This window comes from Balaenoptera borealis (assembly GCF_965194805.1).
Source record: "Balaenoptera borealis genome assembly, chromosome: 4".
Classification (NCBI taxonomy): Eukaryota; Metazoa; Chordata; class Mammalia; order Artiodactyla; family Balaenopteridae; genus Balaenoptera; species Balaenoptera borealis.
In genome coordinates, this window is record NC_138861.1 from 66,521,909 (window position 1) to 66,547,536 (window position 25,628).

General features: G+C 33.5%; 1 protein-coding gene across 11 annotated transcripts in view; it reads left to right on the forward strand.

Annotated features, from left to right (window-relative positions):
• The window catches only part of EPHA5 (EPH receptor A5), a 323,628-nt gene that overhangs the window by 186,129 nt on the left and 111,871 nt on the right, over window positions 1-25,628 (forward strand). For all 11 annotated transcript variants that reach the window (XR_014243989.1, XM_082390098.1, XM_082390102.1 and 8 more), the window contains one exon: window positions 15,289-15,413. Coding sequence is in view for 10 of the 11 variants with exons in the window: in XM_082390098.1 (XP_082246224.1) it covers window positions 15,289-15,413 (125 nt within the window). In the remaining variant the exon portion in view is untranslated. The remainder of the gene's footprint in view (window positions 1-15,288; window positions 15,414-25,628) is intronic.

Below are 25,628 nucleotides of genomic sequence, written 5' to 3' on the forward strand. Positions count from 1 at the left end.
ATATATAATTCCAAGAAGTAAATGGGTTTCACTGAGTAATTAATTTAACTGATGCAGGGAATTCACATAGGAAAACATAGATGGAAAAGATGGATGTGAGACTTTTGTAATAATCTGAGTTCAGTGGAATATTTTGAGGTATTGGGGTGATTATTCTTGGTACCTCCTGCTCATTAAATAAATAGGTTTATAGATAAATTGATAGCATTTTAAATGTAAGCTTCAAGAAGGAATGGACTTGCTTATGTTGTTCACTGCTGTTTCTCCAGCAATTAAAATAGTGCCTGCCACATGGTAGTCTCTCTGCAAGTATTTAATTAAATGGAAGAATGATCCTATTATGGTGTTTTATGAACAGATAAATACTGTTTTGAATTCTGAAACCAGAGAACCATTTCTGACACATTTTTTTAAAAATGCAGTGTGAAGCCTTTGAGATTTGATAAGACACCACAGGAGAGACAAAGGAAATGGATGCTTAATTTTACCTCTGTAAATTCATGATTTTTTTGATATAGAGATTTTATGATTTTAATATTACATTTAATATGGCATCAACTCCCTGTGACTTTGTGAGTTAGGTGGGAGAGAGAGAAAATCCCAATTTTACAAATGAATATACTGAGGCACTGGTAGAATTTTCTAACTTTACTATATTTTGAAAGAACTCGAGCTGAATTCCAGATTCACTCTAGAATTCAAAATTTTGAATCAAATTTTATAATTGAAAACAACAGGTTTACAATCCTATGAATGACTTTGTAGTTAGTGGGACTGGTTATTTTGCTTCTGTATCAGAAATTTGGGCCATTCCCTAATGATTATGGATTTCAAAAAATTGTTTTCTTACTTGGCACTTCTTGTAAAATACAATCAATTTTATTTTAATATTTAATAAAAATGAATAGACTTCTATTACTATTTATGGATTGTCCAAAATTTGATGTATCTTTTTTAATAAATTGAAGAAACAAATGCCTAGTGATGATAGACGTTGATGATAGACACTCTTAAGACCCATTGGGAAGATTGTTAAACTTTTAAAACTTGTTAAGAAGGTTGGCCACTGAGTACAATAAGAAAAAAATTCTGATTGGCAGGAAGCCAGAGGTTCTTTTTGAGGACCTGTAAGCCAGTATTAGTGCTCCATTTGCCTTCTTTGCAACAATATTATGAGCTGAGATTGTGGGATAAGTTTGAGAAAAATGTCTTTGTAATGCATGGGTGAAGAGGGAAAGTGAAAGTAAAATAAATTATAACAGTGGTAGTATTTAGTTTTTCCTATTAGAAAACATTGCTTTTTTACGTTTTATCTTGTTTACACATTCATGAAATGCCCCTTTCACTATATTTAGGCACACTTACAGAAATCAGCACATAATTCATAAATTCCTGGCCGTGAACACTGTAAAAAGAGTTTCGTTTCCTCCCCTACCATGTTATTGTGATGGAAATATACAGACCAAAAGCCTGGTACCATTTATTCATGAGAGGATAAAAAGAAAAGAAATGAGTACTAAATTATGGGGAAAAGACAACCTTTGGCATTATGTAATTGATCACAAAGTCATTAAACTTTCCAGGTCCCAGTAGGTGTGAGTTAGTTATGGATAGATAATCTCATGTCTAAATGGCCAGGTAATTATTGTTGTAGTAATTCTTATATTAGTGTAGTCTCATGCTGATTTCACTGTTTAAAATATATACATTTAAAATAGATATTGTGCATCTGAATCTAAGAATTTCTCATGGAATTTTGTCCATATTCAGAAATGGAAAAAAGCAAAAACAACAACAAAAAAAACTGGTCTCAAGTTAGTCAACATTTAATACACATGCAGTGCCAGATTATCATTTTTTACCAGACTCTTTGGATTGTTCCATTAGTACCTCCGTTTTCTTATTTGAGGATGATTTAGTCATAAGGAGGTATAATCTATTGGATCCTCTAAGTAAAGAGGAGTTTTAAAGTATAAGGGAAAAGATCAAGATTTAACATGAAAGTGCCCCCAAGGAAGTGTGTATCACTAATGATTAATTACACTTTTTGGTGCTTGTTTGTAACACTACTTTAATAGACCTTGAAGTAGTTGGTCAGAAAACATAGAAACATTTCTCCAAGGTAATTAAATGCTGTCTGGAGAATATAGATCATTCAGTTAAAATTATTTATATAGCGTTTCGGATTTCCCAAGTTCAATTTCATCAGGACAATTCTGCCTCAAAAGATGAAGCTGCCCCCAAAGACCCACCTCCTATAGATAAAGGTGGAATTAAGCAATTCTCATGTTAAACAGTTTAGTTCTCAACAAACATAACGTGAATTTATATACAGTTATTTCATCATTAACTGTTGTTATCTTTGTCCATTGAGAATATTATAATGTCCACCGTCAAGTAAGGAAAAGGTTTGAATTTAATTTTAACATTATAATGAATTTTTAGGACCCCAAAATTGAAAAAAAATCATTTAAAATTTACAGAAGAGGTAATTTGTATTAATTCAGGCATTTAATTGGACTGATGCTCAACATACATGACCATGTGTCAGGGCTTCTCTGCTCAATTCAAGAAGGACTTTTTTTTCCCCCATTGCTTCATTTCTATACTTATAGAATATTTTGTGTCAGAAGGAATAACATAAAGTCTGCTCCAGCACCCTAATTTTGCACATAAAAAGGCTCCATGATTTGCCCCTAATGCTAAAAGGATAGTGGCAGAGCTAGAACAGAAGTTCTCCTTGCTCCCAGATCTGAGATTTCCAGCAATCACGAGAACTTTTCAGTGAACAAGGAGTGCAACAACACGCATCTAGAAAAATTCTTTGTTTATAAACCTTTAATTTCTTGAGAGTAATTCTAAAATCTGTCAATCTAATTAGATACCTTAGAGATCTTGGAGATTGCTAAGAGATCTCTTCTTACAGCCCTGTGAGTCAGCATCAAGGTCTGTAATATTTTGATTTCTTAATTTCTCCTACACTTTAAAAAATCATCTTATGAAGATGAAAGAACCCCAATAAATGTTATGAGTGTTTGTTATGCCTTTAAGCATACTTCTTCATCTGAGTGCTGCAAATATTATCCTTGGCCCATATCAGTGTGGTCTAATCAATGCAACTGCTTCCACTCTGGGCCGAGAAACCTGTAACAGGGGATACAAATCATGTACTGACCCCAAACACCTATTACACAAATCTTAAATTCTAAAATTCTCAGTGATAGTAAGTTGGGTTTTAATGTGTGCTAATAAAACATTCATGAACTTGCCCAGGTTGTATATTTAGTCTATGACTAAGTGTTAGTCAGAATTTGGATATTATAAGTGATTTGCTCTTTCTTTTATGTGGTTATTATATGTAATATAGACTGTTAATGGTAAATTTCTTTACCTACATATACCACAATTTGCACACAAGGAGGGCAATGGAGAAAATATAGGAATCTATATTTTGTATGTTGTCTTATTTATAGGCTTTATTTTAATCACTGTATCTTTACAAAGCATTGTGCCTGCTTGGAGCATTTTCTGGAACAAGCTGGAGAAGTCACATAAATTCTTTCTGAAGAGCATGCCCTGGATTGAGTACTTTGTGGTCAGATAAAAAATAGTCAACATTTTGTTTTCAAAATTGCAATTTGTTAGTGAAAGGTGTTGCAACATTATGTGAGGCAACAATCTTGTGATTGTGAGATATATATGTGTGTGTATATATATGTACATATGTATACATATACATATGTACATATATGTATGTATACATACATATACATATATATATACACACACACATATGTATCTCACAATTTCTTTATCCACTTATTTATTGATAACTACTTATGTTGTGTGCATATCTTAGCTACTGTAAATAATGCTGCAGTGAACATTGGGGTGCATACATCTTTTTGAATTAGTGTTTTTGTTCTCTGTGCTATACAGTAGGCACTCACCAGCCATCTACTTCATACATAGTAGTGTACATACATCAATCCCAATCTCCCAGTTCATCCTAACCACCCCCACTTGGTGTCCATACATTTGTTCTCTACATCTGTGTCTCTATTTCTGCTTTGCAAATAGGTTCATCTGTACCATTTTTCTAAATTCCACATATATGCATTAATATATGTTTGTTTTTCTCTTTCTGACTTAACATGTGTTTAAAATTTTTTTTAACTTACATATATTTAAAATACATATTTAAAAATGGTAGATCAAATGGTTGTAAAGCCATTGCTTTAGGTAATACAACTCAGAGTAGATAAAATTATACATCACAAAATGCATACAGTATATATGTCAGTAGAGTTGCCTAATCTTTTATGAGATTATTGTTTGTATTTTGTTTTCTGTCATCAGCTTTGGCAGATACTAAAAAGTTGAACAAAAATTAAGAGGTTAGGCCATATCAAGGAAAAATTAGGTAATCTGAGTAATCTTTAACATAATCTGATGTTCAATTAAGTACGAAGTGCAACATCTCTCTTATTGAGGGATTCTTTTATTATTCTATGGTGTAATGCTTAAGAATACAAATTCTGAAGCAAGACTGGTTAGGTCTACCAATTCCTGGTGGGTTGACTGAACAAATTACTTAACTTTTCAGTGCTTCAGAAGAGGATTATAATAATGTGGACTTCCTAGGGATGTTAGAAATATTTAATGAGTTAATGTGTATAAAGTACTTAGACTACAAAGTATCGGGCACGTAATGTTTACTATAAATGCAATGTATTATCAGGTAATTACAATAACTCCTTTATCCATCTATTCATCCATGAATGTACTTGCTCCTTTTTTTTTTTAAGCCAAAATTTGTTAAACATTTCTCAAAGTAAAATGTGGACTTAGTCCCTTCTGAGTAATAACTGAAATTTTGCAAAATGCATCATCTTGGGCATTTTACAGCTAGAATTATGTACTTTTATTTTTCTTTTCTGGAAAATATGAGCACAAACTACTGCTCCAATAAAACAAAACATATGAACCTCATGGTATTTGAACTTCTAATGACAAATATATAGTGCTGTATTTTGTTGGCTTTAGAAATTTCTCTGTGTGGTCACTCTCAAAAGAAAATGGCCTCACATGCAAATTCAATATTAGCTGAGATTTCCCACCACTTGGGGAATATGTGGTTGGATTCACTAAAATTGGTCTCATGGTAAGAGCTGAAGAATTGAATATCTGATAACGTTACTAACTTGGAACAGAATATCTTGATTTGGCTTTTTTCTGGACTTTAAAAGGTTGACTACCTATAATCATTAATCTTGCATTTTCTTCTGGCCTCTCTTGTGGCTGCTAGGAATTATACTATTTCAAGACTTTGTAATTGGGATGTTTATGAGGTCAGCTGATAAGCACTGCTTAGGTCTCCTTGGTTGTTTGATAGCCATAAAATTTAATTTCTTGTTTCTACCAGCACAACTTCAGATTTTAAAAGAATCCTGTCAGATGACCTCAGAGAAAATATATTTAGGGAAAGATGATGTGATGGCCTTGAACTTAAATGGTATAACAGAAATCTAATCTGATTCTTTAAATAGTCAATAGATAAATGATAACTTATTATCATGATCTTTATTGAATTAAATAATCCCTATTGTTTATATAGCTATATAAGATTAAGACCAATAGGAAATGATAAAGGAAAAAAATAGGTTGTTTATATTTATGATGTGTTTATTTTGCTTTTTAAAATGCTAGATCAGTTTATATTATGAAAATCTTGAAGTAATTAAGAATTGAATTAAAGTTACCAGTTAATGGTTTTGTTATTGTTTGTGGCTTATTCTGTGGTAAACAAGACTTTACATAATATGGATTTATAAGAAGAGATTAATTTTTCTCTTACGAAAAAACATGAGTTATGAGAGTGTGTTTATTGACCTAATTACTATTTATCCACTTTATAAGACTAATTGTCATATCCTATAATTGAGGTTTAGCATTGATTAAAGTTGGTAAAATTGATTAAAATTAAATATGGCATTATATTCCCTTGGATATAATGTATGTGAAGAATACTGTGTTGATTAAAGTTTTCCAACTGTGCCATGTTACTTGCTAAATATAACCCCACTTTATTTTAAAAGGATATTGTAAAAACTATTTAAATTCTGTTTATCATCAAATGAATATTGTGGTTAAGATTAAATTGTCATTGATAGTAAGGCCACTTTGTGTAATAAAAATTCTATTATAGGGTAATAAGAAGTAATAAATGAAAAACAAATTCTATGATAGTTTATTTGGTGTGGGATTAATTCATAAAGAGGCACGTGTCATTTTACACATTGTTACATTTAATATTTGTTTTGTAATTTGCATGATTGTATCGGAAAAACATTGACTATAAATGCCAGTGATATAGTTCTCTCTTATTATTATTGCCATTTTCTTTTCTAATTAGCATCATTGTGCACATGTCTTCAAAATGGTATTTGATGCATATGGTTAATACTATTAAGTCTGATAACATCAAAATTACTTCTTTGCAATTAAGTTGCTTTTATTTCCTACTGAAAACAATTCATTTTCAGTATCTTATGATTTTCAAGTTTTTGAAAAAAAACAAACTATACCTAATGGGACATTTGAGTTCATAGGTTCTTTTTATTAAAAAGGACGTCATCTCTCTATAAGTACTGACATTTAAAGCCAATTTTTTTGGAATGGTCTTTTGATCATATATCAAAAGATCCAGTGCAGGCTTTTAAGATGGAGGGATTGTAGGTTTTGTCTAAATGAGCAGATTGAATTTTTATTGGAGAAAGAAACCTCTAAAATGCCTTTTTTCTTTAGAAGAGACCATGGATACCAGGTGTGGTGAGAATGCACTGTAGTTATTTCTCTTGCTCTGGTGGTATCAAATGACAACATAGTAATAAATATATCTTAAGTATAGAATAAGTGTATACATCTATAATTTATGTGCTACATATAGTATGAAATATAAAATATACGGTATAATACTCAATGAACATGTACATATTTTAAAATATCTGCCCCACTTTTCCAGTTTGACAATTTCAGATATGTTTATTATTTAATTCAGCAACTGCATTTCTCATTTACTTTAGGAAATCTAATTGCTTGTTTTCTTATGTTCAAATGATATATATGTACTCAAAAGCAAGTATAGCAGAGTCGTCATTATATGTAGTTTCATTAAATCAGCTATACAAAAGATGCACATTACTCTCTTGCTATTTATATATATATATATATATGTATATATAGAGTGTTATATATACAGATATAGATGTAGACATATGTATATATATAAATATACACATTTTTTATATACATATATAAAAATATAATGAAATAAGGATGTATCTACATTTCATTAAACTACATAAACCCACACACATACACACATGTACATGTACACAGAAGTAAAATTATGTCCAAACTTTGGCTTAATATATAAGGCAATTGCTGACAAATTACTCTCCATAGATCATATTTTTAATAGTAATAATAATAGTAACATTAGCTAAAACTGAGATTTGGGGCGGAGTGCTAAATATGTTTATGATTTCCCCACCTAATTATAAAAACAGAAATGGCACAAAGTGACCAACGATGGGGAAATTACTGTCCAACAGATGGTACAAATGCAAGATCAGGATCAAACAAATTTTTAAATAACTTCAGTTTAAAAAAAAAAAAACCACAAACTTTTAAAAGTCTTCCAGGATGAATTGAGCCCAACAGACAGCTCTTTTATATATAGACATTCTTAACCATTCCTTTGGTAATTGCTGCCATGTCAGTTCGGTCCATTTCAGTCAGCACTTTGCACTTGGAAGGAAACCATACAATTAAGGAATTGTCCCTGCCCTCACTAAGCACACTACCATATAAATAAAATCATTTTTTGCTTTTTACCTTGGGGTAGAAATTTTTCAAAAGATGGTCTAAAATTATATAAAGAAATAGAAGTGTTATGGTAATGTAAAAATCAGATAATGTAAAATATTTAGATGGTTCTACCTTTTTAAAAAATGTGGAAGTTTTGCTAATAGTGAGACTAAAAGGTGTTTTCTTTTAGAAAGAAAATAAGTGAAAATTCACATATAGGGAAAATTCAAGTAAACACAGTATACCAAATGCTTGTTCATAATGTGAGGATAGATGATGATATAGTGTCAGTTTGCATCAGACACCTAGGCAACATAATTTTGGTCACACTTCTTTCTATTTTATTTTATCTTCCTGCCATTTCTCATGAATTGATTTAAACATTTACCATTTATTTTCCTTAAAATTGATTTTAAGTTAAGACTCTATTATAGCTTGATATACATTTACAACTTTCATTTATATTGTATCATCAGAGTATGGTACAATACAAAGACAAAAATATCAAGTCTGTAACAAGAGATTGTAGTCATTAATTTTTATAATATTTATTTCAGTCTACCTAAGCAGCAAAGAAGTAATTATCCATATAGAATTTTTATTAAAGCCACTAAATTTCAATTATAGCTAACCTATAAAAATAGATTCAAATTTTTCCCAAAATTGAAACTTTCAATATTATTTTATTACACTTTTCTAACTAATTCAAATTTTGATAAATAGTCTTGTGGGGGGGCATTGGGCACATATGCTTTTCACTTCAAACCCACACATGCACATACACTTTAGTGTCTTTATTGGTGTATAATTGATATACAATAAACTGCACATAAAGTGTACAACTTAAGTTTTAGCATATCTATATACCTGTGAAGCATCACTAAAAATAAGACAGCAATCATATCCATTTCTCTCAGCAAGTTTACTCATGTCCCTTATTAATCCAACCAAAAAGAATACATACTGTATGATTTCATTTTAAAACTCTAGAAAATCTATTGTAATAGAATGTGGATAAGTGTTTATTCACCTCTTATCAAAATTTGTGTGTGCCTAGGATCGTCCAGAAACTGTTCTAAAAACTAAGCAGACAATAGTGAAAAAGGCACAAGAGTTTTCTAATTTTATGGAGATTATAGTCTGGTCGGACTAAAACAGATTGCTTGAATGAAGAAACAAATCAGTTTACCAAAAAAGTACTAATGGGTCAGGAAAATATAAAAAGAAACAATTCCCAAATGAAGAAAGGCAAATATGGTATCAGACATCAAGATAACAAGGCAGTTAGAGTGAGCCAAAGGTTTAAGAAGTCAACAGTTCACAAAACGACACTGATCCAGTTTCTTGCCTCAGGTTTCCAGGTTTGTATAATTTTGTTAAAAGAACTGATCCTAGTATGGTTGCCTTCAATATTTCCCAAAATTACGGAGAAAATAATTCAGCTAGAGTGTTTATTAAAAACACAGAATCCTTGGCCCATTCTGACCTCCTGAGTCAGAATTTCCTGGAGTGAAGCCTAATAATCTGTATTTTTAAAAAACACTGTCCCAGACCCATCTGGGTAACAAGAAACACCTAAATATGATGAACTGTGTGTGGCAGAGATGAGTGGGAGCTTCCAGCTGGCAGATATTGACAATCCACTTGGCCAGATTTTGACCTATGGAATTAAATATAAGATACATGTATTTTTAAAGCTTGTATATAAATAAACTAATACATTACTCATGTGGAGGGGCCTTTGGAGGAAAGTAAAAGAAGTGCCATCTGAGAAAGTTGTAACACATTTGTGGATTGTCACAGACTGAAAAAATTTCAATATTACCTTATTTATCTTTCTCAGTGCTTTAAGTTCAAATTTTATGTGGATAGGTCAAATATTGATACATAGAGATGTATTATTTGTTTTTTTTAAATATAAGTAACCAATACTTGAGTCTATCTATAGTTTATTTTCGTCTACACAAATAGCATTGTGTACAGGGACTGATAAATGGTATTTTCTTATTCCATTTAACACAATTAAGTTTCATGTTTTCATCATGATAACTTTCTTTTGAATAATGAGACAGACATCAATCTATATTAAGTGAATTATTAGTCATTTAATTAACAATTAAAAATTCAACACTTTTAGGTCTTTAAAAAAATCTGTGATGATGAAGGAAGTTTACCTATAACTACTTATTTATGTAGAGTTGTGAAATCCACTGGATGTTGAAAATTAAATATCTTATCTGTATAGGTACTTTGCCTTTTGATCTCACCCACCCAACATTTAGAACAGTGTCAAGTTTAGAGAAGAGGCTACATATAATTTCGATTGATGAAAGGTTGAAAGGATTAAGGAGGTAGAGAGAATCTATTACTGAAGTCTTCCTAAACAATTGTCTAATATTTTAAAACTATTAATACAAACAGTACTTAATTGGTACCTACCTTATACCTATACTGTAATACAGAATCAGACTGCAGTCTTATAAAAAATTTGTATCATTGTTCCTATTTTAAAGATAGAATTTACATTCATAGTGGTTAAGGAACTTAAACAGAATCACTCAGCTAGGAGATGGCTGGTTGCCAAAGGATTTGAAGCCAATTCTGCTTGACTTCCAAGCTGTCTGTGTCATGGCATCCCTTCCCATCTAAGGACACTGTGCCCTAAACTAGCTTCTGTATCTGAAAAGTTAGGATGATATGCTGTTTTACATAAAAGCAGACTTTTGTATGTCATTGCTTGTGCCATTGAGATGTTAGAGATTTCTACATTACATAATTATCAATAAGTCAAACAGACACAGATTGGCAATTCTTTAACCACTAGACATATATACTGGAATTAAACAATTAAGTAAATGGATGGCAGATGGTGGGAGCCACTGTTGAAGTAGGAGGTTACAGATAAGTTAGGGTGAAGAAGATAGAATAATCTGTGTGATAACTGATTAGAGTTGGTGACATCAGTTTATACTTATGTTTAGCTTAACATATATATATACACATATAGTTATATTTAGAAATGTTTACAGATATACACAGGTTAACATACACCAATTTATTTCCTGGCTTTGCCAGCTGAGAGGGCCAAGAAACAAAACCCCAGTAGCAAGGAGCACACTTATCCAGACCTTGGAATTCTCCAATAAAAGAAACCAGTGTTCCTAGGAGAAATTACTTATTCTAAGATTGAGGACAGTAAATAAACAAGATGGACCTAGCGCATCTGGTCTTGCAGTGCCAGGGGGAAAGAAAGTGATGTAGAAAGCAAACAACAGACAGAAAAACCCAGGATGATGGAGGTATGTGAAAGAGACATAGGAGCTAACTGAAAGAGTAGTCAATGGCCAAAACTTTAACAATATGAGTAAAAAATAAAGTATTAGATTATAAGCTAAAGTATAAAAAACCCATGTGTCCATACTCCACATGAATATAAATAAATGATTAAACAAACAAACAAATAAATAAATAGGTTGAAGAGACAATAATTTGGGCAGATACTGAGTGGGATCCTGGGGTAGAAAAAGGATAATAAGTAAAAATAAAGAAATCTGAATAAAAATGAACTTTAATTAATAATAATGTATCAATATTGGTTCATTAATTGTGATAAATGTACTGTACTGTTGTAGGAAACATCTTACAACATCTTTTTAAAACATTTTTATCGGAGTATAGTTGATTTACAATGTTGTGTTAGTTTCTGTGGTACAACTAAGTGAGTCAGTTATACCTATACATATATCCACTGTTTTTTAAAGATGTTTCTAATAGAGGTCATTAGGTGTGGGATACATGGAATCTCTCTGTACTACCTTAATAATCTTTCTATAAATATAAAACCATTCTCGATTTAAGTTTTTTAAATTCAATTAGACAAATTAGCCCATAATGGGAAATGTTACTAAGGGATAAATATCTTGCTTTATTATAGTGGTATTCAAAGTTCACCTCCAACAGAGAAGCTACAATACAGAAACCATTGGGGATGTTTCCACATAAGGTGAAACTTAGAAGCTATGTAAATTATTTTGTTCTATTCACAACTTGATTCCTAGTATTTTTGTTCTTCTTACACTAGGATGGTAATAGTTTTATGATGTAACATCATCCAGCACAGTTTTACAGGCAGCAATGCTCTGTGTCATAATTCTCATTTTGTTCCAGTCTTAATAAATGGTTGAGTAGATAAAGAATGAGCAGAAGGTATTAGTGAGGGAGATGAATGAAATAAATTAAACATGCCCTGCTATTGCAAGTCTGGTTACAGTTATTTTAATGTACATATTTTCTGTAAAATACTTTGCAGTAGGGTAAGAGTGCTGCCATTTACAATTTGTACATCATCATTGTGTCCCCAGGAGCTGTCAGTGTCCCCACTTTGATCAGCTTTACCCAAATGATGCAGAGATGGTCTCGTCACAGAGCAAATTATTCTTGAATTACTCTGAGCTGAGAAGTAGTTTCCTCTTCTCCCTCCATTCTGAACCATGATTTAAAGGGTATGATTTAGCCTCTGAGACAACCAAGTTGGAAAACAATGGTGTTTATTAAATCAAACAGTCTTTGAAAGCCATACAGTTTACGTTTAACTTTGATGGATGTAGGTAAATAACAAAGAATTCCACTTTAGGCTGGTTATGTCTGTGTTGATGTTTATTTGATAGCTTCATGTTGAAATGGTTGATTATTTTATTAAAGAATTGATTGCTTTAAAATAAAGCTCAAATCTCCAAATAATAAGATCCCAGTATATGCACGTAAGATGAGACAAACTTGGTTTTGAATGATACATGATAATGTATGTATTTCCCATTCATTCATTCATGCATGTTTCCGTTCAATAAAAATTTATGAAATATCTATATGCCAAGTAATTTTCTGGTGCTGGGAATACAGCAGTGAACTAAACTAAATTAATCCCTGCCTTCATGGAGCATACATGTTAAATGCAATTATGAATAGAAAGTTGGCAACACTATCAATTTATTAAGTGAAAACTGATTGCTACCTACAAGAAATACATCAATCAAAATGAGAATGTTTGCAATGTAGTAAAATGAGTGAAGAACTTTAAACGGTCTTTGTCTGGATCTTTACTAAAGTATAATGCAAAAAATATATAGGGTAATGGGAAAGTGAGTATAGTTTATAATTTAAGATAATTCATAAAGATATTCACTACTGAACAAAATACATTAAAAAAAATTCTACTGTCTTCCTTAATTCTTTGTTCCTGTTTCTGTCAGTAAATTTGCTATTTTGCTGCAAACACTATGATGAACTAGGGGACTTATAGCTTCCTCTTTCTTGTTTCCATGTCTTCTGAATGCTTTGTCCACAATACCAAAAAAGGCATGACTTTTCCTTCATGAGGGAATCAATAGGGACTTTGAACTTATGCCAAAATGTGACTTTGAGAACCACCGGTCCAGTAAAGTTTCCGTGGAAGTAAATACACTGCAATTTCAAAACTTCTTCTAGACAATTTTAGCTTTGTATGCACACTATGTGTTCTGTAGTAGTCCAGAAAATTTGTGGAGCTGGACATGTTTAAGGAAAGCAGATAAGGCTGAAATTATGCATCCTCTGAATCTGAATACCACAAAGCGCTATGATTAAAAGAATAAAAGTACATTTTATAGTACCAAAGTCATCATCACCCTATTATGAGTACATAAAACACTAGAAAACACTAGTTAACAAATTTTGCTCTTACAGAGTATATCTGTCTCTATTTTAATTTTATTGAAAGACACTTCACCCTTGTTTCATAGATGAGTTTGTTGACATAATACATAATAAAAAATAAAGGTTTTCTCTATATTTGATTTTTTACCACCACTCATTTATTGCATACATATTTATGGAATCCTTCTCTGTCCAGGTGCTGTTCTAGATCTAGGGATTCAGCTGTGAATGAAATAAACTATATCCCTGCCTTCATAAAAATTACATTTTACTTGAGAGAACTGAAAAAAGCAAATATAAAATTAAGATATGAATATCAGATGGTAGAAGTTCAAGAACTAGGGAGAAAAATAAAACACTGAAGAACCAGAGGGCATGGCGAGGTGAGGGGGCCTGAGGTAGAGAGCAGACAAGAAAGGTCTCAGTGAGAAACCCAGAGCAGGGAGAAAGCCCTGGAGAAGTCAGGATGAGAAGCACCTCTGAACAATAGGATGCAAATACAAAGATCCTTAGGCAGTAGTGTGTCAGAAGTGCCTACAGCCAGCCAGCCTGGATAGAGCTGCTGAAGAACAGTAGCAGGAGATGATGAGGTCAGAGATGTAGAAAGCCATACGGTAGTGATGCTTGTATGCATTTGCACATTTGGGTTTCACTCTGCAGTGAGACAGAGAGGTACAGAGGAGTGACAGGATCTCACTTCTGTTTTTAAATGATGAGCCTCTTCCCCACCCCCTTGTCACACTAGTATGGGGCTCACCAAACAGTTCTAAACTTTGTTCTTGCTGTCTGTTGCTCAAAGTGGTGCCTCTGATTTAATTACATTTTCGGAGGAGTAGAAAAAATAATTAAACGTGACAAATTACAGTGTAATACTTTGTCTGAACACTGCTGGAGATTAAAATAGTTAGAACTACTATACATATATATGTATATGTATATAACATATCTTTAAATTTTAATCTCACCAGATGTCTAATACTGTTCACATAGGGCTAAGCCTGTGGTTATACACTACTCACTATGGCTGACATCTTTTCCATTTTATTATATGTATACATTATATAAAAATAATGTATATATAAAAATATAATGTATATACATTATAAAATATGTATATATGTATATATTTTATATATAAAATATGCATGGAAATGAAGGAAAATGTCTCTTTTATTTGCTATTGTTTTCAATATATTAACACATTTAATAGCATATTTTTAAGAAAAACTCCACTATATTTAATGTATGAATTTTCAGTGGTTATAGGACCCATATGATTTCAAAAATAAGAAATTATAAAAGAGTTTTAATGTCGTGAAAATGTGGTAATATAGATAATTATGTATTATTAGTGTAATGGGATATATTATACAGAGTCTGCAAATTTTAGGAATATAGAATATACATAAGGTCATCAAGAACATCTTTATTCTATAAAAAGTAAGATAGTTTATGTATCTAAACTTTATAGAGAAAATGTAGACTTAAGATTCTATGTGACTACAATTTTATTATAGAAAATTCTCAGGATATTAGTTGATTTATATTTTTTAAAACACTTCAAAATCTGTAAAAACCTGTATATTAAGTATAATTGTTTCTGAGTAAAATGAAAATTTAATTATTTGGGATTTTTGTTATTCTACATGTCAAGAATGCCCGATATACATTATAGACAGGTGTAATTTCAAGGCTCTGTTAATCATGCTACTCTTTATTCCGCAGCTCCCTCTCCAGTCACCAATGTGAAAAAGGGGAAAATTGCAAAAAACAGCATCTCTTTGTCTTGGCAAGAGCCAGATCGCCCCAATGGAATCATCCTGGAGTATGAAATCAAATATTTTGAAAAGGTGGGATTAAGAATAAAGAATATCCTTTCTTCTTCTTCTTCTTCTTTTTTTTAATTTTAGCAACAGCAGTTATCCAATTTGTAGAAAAGCGTGTTGCAATATTATGTGTAGATCAATGACAGTTGACTTGCAGTCATGATTATGAAGGCTGGAAGTGTACAGGGAGCACTCTTTTTGTGTTCTGCTGCTGCCAAGTAGTTTACACCGCCGGGATACTGCCGTAGAGTCTAACATTAGCTTAACTAGGGTTCACAGCATTAAAAGATGAAGTCATAGGACATTTTCAAAGTGTCCCAAACACTGGAGTTGTTAACCTTCAGTAGTAACTGCAGTGTACCACAGGGAAAAACACATTCTTATGGCCAGTAACCCTGCATAATACCTATACTATTAAGGAAGTATAGGCAGGTAAGGTGTATATGTACCTTATAATTTTAAAAAATCTATAACAAAAATCTAACACTGTAGCATAAAATTTATTTTAAAAATTTGAGGGCATAAAATTGGAAGTGTATGCTTCACATTCCCTATAGTTGCTTGATTTCCTCTTCTTCACTGAGTTGGCTCCTAGGTCCACTCTCACATGTTTTGCCCTAATAGTTGTCGAAATCTAAAGGCAATAATCATCCCTCTTCCTCTTTTCTGAATCCACAACCAAATGAGCTATTGATAAAGGAATAAACAGGTGGAAACTAAAGATGAACTTATAATTTCTAAAGCTGGACTGGAATATTTGGCTTAGATATGTAACCACCTTGTTGCTCCCATGTTGGAAGCGACAACTCCCACCCTATTTTACTGTGATTTTTTGTACAGACTAGATCTGAATGGCATACACTACTTAGAACAACCTGAGTTCTAATAGACCAGATAAAGATAGATGAGTGCCCAAACTAGTCTCTAAGAGGTGGCTAGGAGACCCTGGCCCAGACATATGTGTCCTATGGAAGTAGGAGTAAAAAAGATTGCTGACATAATGCAGAGAAGCAGATCCCAAAAGAGAAGGGAAGGAAGGGCTCAGCCACACTTACCCGGTTGCTTCTCCCAAACTCCCAGAGACATTGCTCCTTCTCTCTTAGGGAAGAATGAGAAGGGTGGAAGTTCAAAAACTTACTCTGCAATACCTAAGAAATTGTCCAAGGTAGAACATTGGAAACGAGAAGGGGAATGAATGGTCCCATTTATACTAATGCAAAAGTATCATGAGAAATACTGATATCCTGTTAATGAAAGTTACTTAAAAATTCAACATTCCATTTATATGCATAGATGAAAGATTATAGATAAAACATTGAAATACATTGAAGTAATTCATAGCATTTTTTAAAAAAACTTTCTTGCAACTGATTTTTTTTTTTTAATAAATTTATTTATTTATTTTTGGCTGTGTTGGGTCTTCGTTTCTGTGCTAGGGCTTTCTCTAGTTGCGGCAAGCGGGGGCCACTCTTCATCGCGGTGCGCGGGCCTCTCACTATCGTGGCCTCTCTTGTTGCGGAGCACAGGCTCCAGACGCGCAGGCTCAGTAGTTGTGGCTCACGGGCCCAGTTGCTCCGCGGCATGTGGGATCTTCCCAGACCAGGGCTCGAACCCGTGTCCCCTGCATTGGCAGGCAGACTCTCAACCACTGCGCCACCAGGGAAGCCCTGATTTTTTTTTTTTAATAAATTTTATTTATTTATTTATTTGGCCACAGTTGTTCTTTGTTGCTGCGCACAGGCTTTCTGTTGTTGCTGCAAGCAGGGGCTACTCTTTGTTGCAGTGCGCGGCCTTCTCGTTGTGGCTTTTCTTGTTGCGGAGCATGGGCTCTAGGCACGCGGGCTTCAGTAGTTGTGGCACAAGGGCTTCAGTAGTTGTGGCACACGGGCTCTAGAGCGCAGGCTCAGTAGTTGTGGTGCACAGGCTTAGTTGCTCCGCGGCATGTGGGGTCTTCCCAGACCAGGACTCAAACCCGGGTGCCCTGCATTGGCAGGCAAATTCTTAACCACTGTGCCACCAGGGAAGTCCCAATTCATAGCATTTTTTAATTGCTTCTTTCATCATTGATTCAACAATTACCTGTGTAAAGATACAACAGAGAACAAAACAGCCAAGTGTATGTGGGGGAGAGTGAGGTTATCTACATTCTTTTTAGGTTTTGGATGTCTGTACAATATTCGTATATTCATTTTATAAATAGATAAACTCAATTATCATGTTTGAAATAGTTGTCTCTAGGAATGATTTGCTGGTGGCATTACATGTAACTAGTGGATTACTAGGGAACATAAATGAAGATACTTATATTTCAGAAAAAAATATATTATTTAATACATTATTCACCAAGAGTGTCCTAAGAAAATACCTCTGAGACAAAGCTATGTTGCAATAAGTGTTACAGTGTTTACTGAAAAAAATTACGGTAAATCAAATAAAATGTTATAATATTAATACCCTCACTGATTCCCATTTCTCTGGGAGTAGTGGTCCAAACTGAATTGCCAATGCTAGAAGTCTACAATTTAAACACATGCTGTATCCAGAAACAATTGGTTAAATTAATGTTTACATTCCTCTTTCAAGTTTTTGTAAGCTTTATTACTGCATACTAATGCAAAGCTAGGCAAATATATATATACATATATCTTTATGAATTATTTTGTAAACATTTTAAGTTTCCAGATTTTTATTGTAATTAAAATTGATTTTAAAAGAAGTTGAGATGCATAATGACATTTTAAAATAACTATACTATGAAAACTATATATTTGAATATGCATATCTTAGATGAAATAAAGTTCAATAGCGGGAAGACTAAAAGTTTAACAAGTACTTGTTTTCCTGCATAGTTTTTCTTTACCTGAAGCAACTAGCTGGACCAATGAGTTTGTTTTTCTTTTTTATGTCTTTAAGGAAATTGTCCTGGTTTTTTTCCCCGTATGAGTAACCTTCGATTGTTTTTACTCTTACTTCCCAGCATATGCATGAGTCTCATACACATAATATTCATTAGGAGCAAGGATTTATCTTTTTTTTTTTTTTTTTTAAGCTGCTGCTTCTGTTAAAACAGGGAGTTACTCAACAACTGGTGGGGCAGAGTCCTTTTCTATTAATGTTCATTCTAATTAATTTTATCCATGTTGTGGAAATATTTTCTTTATAGTTCATGTTTATATTATATTTATTTCAGTAAGATTTGGTTTTACATTTAATATTTAATATTTAAAGCTGTATTAATACATTCTATTATCTGCATAACTGAAAATAAGAAAAAATGATTTGGGGAAAAATGATTTCTATTCATATTCTCCATAAATGAATAACAAGTTGCCTACCTACATGCTTTTAACACAGCAACCCTTATATATTATTTTGGGAAAGTTGACTTCTTTTGGTCAATGTTTTCCATTTTACAGAGAAGATACTAATTCCCAGACTTTTTTGCCAAGCAAAATTATTGAGCACACCAATAAAATACACAAAAAGGTTGGGTTTTTTTTTAACACTTTGAGAAGGAAAAAAAAAAAAGGATAATGAGCTTTTATACCATGTATTGAGGTGGGGGTCCTGATAGGTTTCCAGAGCTCATTTTGAAGCTTCAGAATGATACCACCATTTTATTGGATGGCTCTTGGCCAGACACAGGTGGCAGAGCTTTCCAGGACTCACACATTCGCCAGCTGGCATTTCTGCCTGTGATTGCCCTGCTCTAATAGAGGTCATTGGGCCTCTCTGCTCCTGCATGGTGATGGGCCCATTGCCATCTCTTAATTAAAGACAGAGGCAAAGGGAAGCTGCCCTTTGGCAGGGTGTTTGCCAGCTGGCTCCTTCTGCTGAGGCCCTCCCCTCGCTGCCTGTGAACAGTGTTTGCTAAGCAGCTGGGGAATGTAGCTCATTTGCTCAGCTGGGGCATGAAGGCAGCAAAACCACTACCCTGACCAAGGACTTGGCAACATTTGGTTGTGGGTGTTGAAGATGTGTATATAGGTTTGTGAAATGGAGGACTTTATGAGGATGATTTAAAGGAGTGGATCAGAAGCAAATTTTAGAAGATAATTAGAGGATTCAAAATGTGTATTTATGGGTTTTGATCCCTTAGATATATTCGCTAGGTCTCTTCAATAATACAGTATTCAACTAACTCAGAGAGACAACGTACCATTAGACCTGCGATAAGGAACCACTGAGGCATACATAATGTTAATAGATAAATCAGACGGAATGTTGTATAATTTTGTATAATCAACGATGTTAGATTATACGTTATTTCAAGGAGCAGCATTCCAGTTTCCTTGCAATGATTTTTTTTCTATTTTTGACAAAATTATCAATTTCTACTTTTTCAATAGTTAAGAGTTACAATCATGTAAGCTTTTAAATTTTTTTTTTTTCTTTTCAGTAGAAGAATTTGCCATCATGCTATAGGGTAAACTCAAATTTACCTAGAAGCTCTAGTGCTCAGAAGATTGTGCTAGGCGCTATGTATATTATCTCTATCTCTGTGTCCTCACAGGGTCTTGATAAATAATTTCATCCTATTTTAAAGAAGAAAAAAAACTTAGGTTGAGTTGCATACCCACATTTACACACGTACTTAGTTAATAACATGGTTGGAATTCTAACCGTGATATTCCTATGCTATTTTTCATTTAAAAAAAAATCTTACTTTTCATATAAATGTTAATACTTCATGTAAAAATCCTAATTATGTCAAATATACCAGAATCATAACTTCAGTTTTGTCTAGATTTTTCTCATGAACTCAAATTCCCTTTAAACAAAATGCAAATAGTAGTGAACATATATTTTATCATTTTTTACTGAAAATTACTGATTCAATCACAGCCAAACTGGACAGGATAATATTACTAAGAAAGTCTTACACATTCAGTTATAAACTTGAGTGTACTCAGAGCATCAGTAACTACAATAGTTTATAGAAGCTATTTACCCCTTTTAAAAGGAACACATCAAGAAATTGCCTGCTTTTTTTACTGTTCTACCCCTAGCATATAGAAGGGGTAATAGAGTAGACAAGATCAATAAATATTTGTGAGTGAAGAAAATGACTGACATTACTAGGTAAAACTTTATAGAATTTAATTTTCTACTTTAAATTCTTTGAAAACTCTAACAAAATTTCCTAAACACTTTAGAGACTAGGCACTTAAACTAACGTGAGCGTTAAAAAAACAAAGATCAATTGTTTATGTAGACTGAATCAGAAAAACCTATTTGGATTAGAATTTAAACCATATCTATCTAGAGAGAAATTTGAATATACATAACCCTAAGAAAATTTTATGTTTGAACGTATTAATTGAGGAATGGTAAACTGCTTTAAGGGAAGAATATTTACACATTGTTTATTTTAGATTGTATTGGTGGTAGCATAGAATATGGTTAGAAGTTGACTTTGATGTGTCAAATTAGAAAAAAATTAAAATAATAATTATGACAATTAAAACATGTGCTTTACAGTTTAATACATGTTGTCACATGCATTACCTGTTTCATTCTTACAACATCTCTGTGAGGATATCCAGCCTCCAATTTTTATCCCAATTTTACAGATAAGGAAACTGAGGATAAAAGTAAAAATGGGTTTGCTGTGTTTTAGCATGTGATTTCAGTGTTCACACTAAAGGCCCAGCATGACATGCTGTAAACTTCAAGGGACAAGAAGTGTGGTTTGCATTTGTTTTACTTTTTAATAGCATTATGAACATTAAATAATAACCTTATTCCCTACTAGAGTGTTTGAGAAGTAAATGTTATTTTCTTGTTTTCAATTTTTTTTTTCTCATTTAGGAAAAATAAATCCTTTGCATGTTGTTCCCCTTGGATCTTTTTAAAAAATCAATACATTATTTCTGCTTGTAAAGACAAATTTCCCTGAAATATTTAGAAAATAATGATTTACAGGCATCAATAAGTTATTTTAAGTAAAAGCCAATTCTTAAAAAAGGGGAATAAAATCTCTAACCATAACCTATCTTTAATTCATCCTATAATATCTATCAGAAATTTAATACATGTGAAAAGACCTTAAGGAAAAAACAAGCTTAGCCAAAAATTCACACAGAAAAACATAAGGGAAGAGAAAGTTCAAAGCAGGGAATGTGTATTAAATCTTTATGTATCTAACACTTTATATTCAGAATGGTAACTTCAGAGATAATGAGGAGTTATAGATGGTTTGTCTAGACTTTTGTTAGCAGTCAAAATAGGAATAGTTCCTCTTTGTTTCACTTTCCAAAGCTATCTTTTCAGTGACTTTTTCCCCTTCATCTCCATTCACTACTAACCCAGCCCAAACACATGAAAGTGAAAAAATGAAGTTTTTAAAAAGGACAAAAATATTTTGCTTATGTGAATTTTTTCTTTAAAACTCACTGTTTCGACTTAGTGAGTTAAAATTAAAGTTCTCCAGTGAAGTTCACATTCCTTCTCCCAACCCCTAAATATAATTAGAAATCAAATTCAAGGGATTCTGCCAGCAGCCTTCGTTTGGGCTGCAACTCTTCCCAGAGTCTCTGACCTGCTGGCCTACTATATCAGATTTTGGAATCACCAAGCCTCCACAATCATAGTCTTGGTGCTGCAGCCAGGTGTCAACCCTGAGCCTCTGAGGTGGCAGGGCCGAGCTCAGGACATTGGTCCACCAGAGACCTCCTGGCCCCACGTAATATCAAACAGCAAAAGCTCTCTCAGAGATCTCCATCTCAACGCTAAGACCCAGCTCCACCCAACGACCAGCAAGCTACACTGCAGGACACCCTATGCCAGACAACTAGCAAGACAGGAACACAGACCCACCCATTAGCAGAGAGGCTGCCTAAAATCATAATAAGGTCACGGATACCCCAAAACACACCACCGGACGCAGTCTGGCCCACCAGAAAGACAAAATCCAGCCTCATCCACCAGAACACAGGTACCAGTCCCCTCCACCAGGAAGCCTACACGACCCACTGAACGACCCTTACCCACTGGGGACACACACCAAAAACAAGGGGAACTACAAACCTGCAGCTTGCAGAAAGGAGACCCCAAACACAGTAAGTAAGTTAAGCAAAATAAGAAGACAGAGAAATACACAGCAGATGAAGGAGCAAGGTAAAACCCCACCAGATCAAACAAATGAAGAGGAAATAGGCAGTCTACCTGAAAAAGAATTCAGAGTAATGATAGTAAAGATGATCCAAAATCTTGGAAATAGAATGGAGAAAATAAAAGAAACGTTGAAGAAGGTCCTAGAAGAACTAAAGCGCAAACAAACAATGATGAACAACACAATAAATGAAATTAAAAATTCTCTAGAAGGAATCAATAGCAGAATAACTGATGCAGAAGAATGGATAAGTGACCTGGAAGATAAAAGAGTGGAAATAACTACTGCAGAACAGAATAAAGAAAAAAGAATGAAAAGAATTGAAGACAGCCTCAGAGACCTCTGGGACAACATTAAAGGCACCAACATTCGAACTATAGGGGTCCCAGAAGGAGAAGAGAAAAAGAAAGGGACTGAGAAAATATTTCAAGAGATTATAGTTGAAAACTTCCCTAACATGGGAAAGGAAATAGTTAATCACGTCCAGGAGGCGTAGAGAGTCCCATACAGGATAAATCCAAGGAGAAACATGCCAAGACACATATTAATCAAACTATCAAAAATTAAATACAAAGAAAAAATATTAAAAGCAGCAAGGTAAAGCAACAAATAACATACAAAGGAATCCCCATACTGGCAGGACATATTTAAAGTGATGAAAGAGAAAAACCTAAAACTAAGATTACTCTACCCAGCAACGATCTCATTCAGATTTGACAGAGAAATTGAAACCTTCACAGACAAGCAAAAGCTAAGAGAATTCAGCACCACCAAACCAGCTTTACAACAAATCCTAAAGGAACTTGGTTGGCAGCAAACACAAGAGAAGGAAAAGACCTACAATAACAAACCCAAAATAATTAAGAAAATGGTAATAGCAACATACTTATTGATAACTACCTTAAATGTAAATAGATTAAATGCTCCAACCAAAAGACATGGACTGGCTGAATGGATACAAAAACAAGACCCATACATATGTTGTCTACAAGAGACCCACTTCAGACCTAGAGACACATACAGACTGAAAATGAGGGGATGGAAAAAGATATTCCATGAAAATGGAAATCAAAAGAAAGCTGGAGTAGCAATTCTCATAAGAGACAAAATAGACTTTAAATAAAGACTATTACAAGACACAAAGAAGGACCCTACATAATGATCAATGGATCAATCCAATTAATCAATCCATTAACAATTGTAAATATTTATGCACCCAACTTAGGAGCACCTCAGTACTTAAGGCAAATGCTAATAGCCATAAAAGGGGAAATCAACAGTAACACAATCATAGTAGGGGACTTTAACACCCCACTTTCACCAGTGGACAGATGATCCAAAATGAAAATAAATAAGGAAACACAAGCTTTAAATGATACATTGAACAATATGGACTTAATTGATATTTATAGGACATTCCATCCAAAAGCAACAGAATACACTTTCTTCTCAAGTGCTCATGGAACATTCTCCAGGATAGATCATATCTTGGGTCACAAATCAAGCTTTGGTAAATTTAAGAAAATTGAAATTGTATCAAGTATCTTTTCTGACCACAACGCATGAGACTAGGTATCAATTACAGGAAGAAATGTGTAAAAATACAAACACATGGAGGCTAAGCAATACGCTACTAAACAACCAAGAGATCACTGAAGAAATCAAAAAATACCTAGAAACAAATGACAATGAAAACACAACGACTTAAAACCTATGGGATGCCGCAAAGGCAGTTCTAAGAGGGAAGTTTACAGCAATACAATCCTACCTCAAGGGACAAGAACCATCTCAAATAAACAACCTAACCTTACACCTAAAGCAATTAGAGAAAAAAGAAGAAAAAAACCCCAAAGTTAGCAGAAGGAAAGAAATCATAAAGATCAGATCAGAAATAAATGAAAAAGAAATGAAGAAAACAATAGCTAAGATTAATAAAACTAAAAGCTGGTTCTTTAAGAAGATAAAACTGATAAACCACTTGCCAGACCGATCAAGAAAAGAAGGGAGAAGACTCAAATAAATAGAATTAGAAATGAAAAAGAAGTAACAACTGACAGTGCAGAAATACAAAGGATCATGAGAGATTACTACAAGCAACTATATGCCAATAAAAGGGACAACCTGGAAGAAATGGTCAAATTCTTAGAAAAGCACAACCTCCCGAGACTGAAGCAGGAAGAAATAGACAATATAAACAGACCGATCACAAGCACTGAAATTGAGCCTGTGATTTAAAATCTTCCAATAAACAAAAGCCCAGGACCAGATGGCTTCACAGGCGAATTCTATCAAACATTTAGAGAAGAGCTAACACCTATCCTTCTCAAACTCCTCCGAAATATAGCAGAGGGAGGAACACTCCCAAACTCATTCTATGAAGCCACCATCACTCTATTCTCTACGTCTGTGTCTTTATTCCTGTCCTGCCCCTAAGTTCTGAAGAACCTAGGGGCAGGACAGGAATAAAGACACAGACGTAGAGAATAGAGTTGAGGACACGGGTAGGGGGAAGGGTAAGCTGGGAAGAAGTCAGAGAGTGGCATGGACATATGTACACTACCAAATGTAAAATAGATAGCTAGTGGGAAGCAGCCACATAGCACAGGGAGATCAGCTCGGTGCTCTGTGTCCACCTAGAGGGGGGGATAGGGAGGGTGGGAGGGAGACGCAAGAGGGAGGGGATATGGGGATATATGTTTATGTATAGCTGATTCACTTTGTTGTACAGCAGAAACTAACACACCATTGTAAAGCAATTATACTCCAATAAAGATGTTAAAAAAATTTTAAAATGTATAAAATAAAATTAAAAAAGAAATCAAATTCACTAAAGATAAAAGGCATAAGTCTTACCTGGCTGTATATCAAACATTGTCACCTTCCTCTATAAACAAGCAGCATGTTAGTTGCACGCCAATAAATCATTTATGAGAAAAACAAGCACACAATTAGCAATACTAAATTAGAGTCTATAAAATAGTGTATCTCCTGGAAATTTTATTTTTAAAGTTTACATATCTATTTCTGCCCAAGGCAAGTGTGGCAGATGGGTGGAGAACATATCTTACATCTATGAGTTCTAGAAAACACTTTAAGGTTCTATATAACTAACACAACTAGGATGC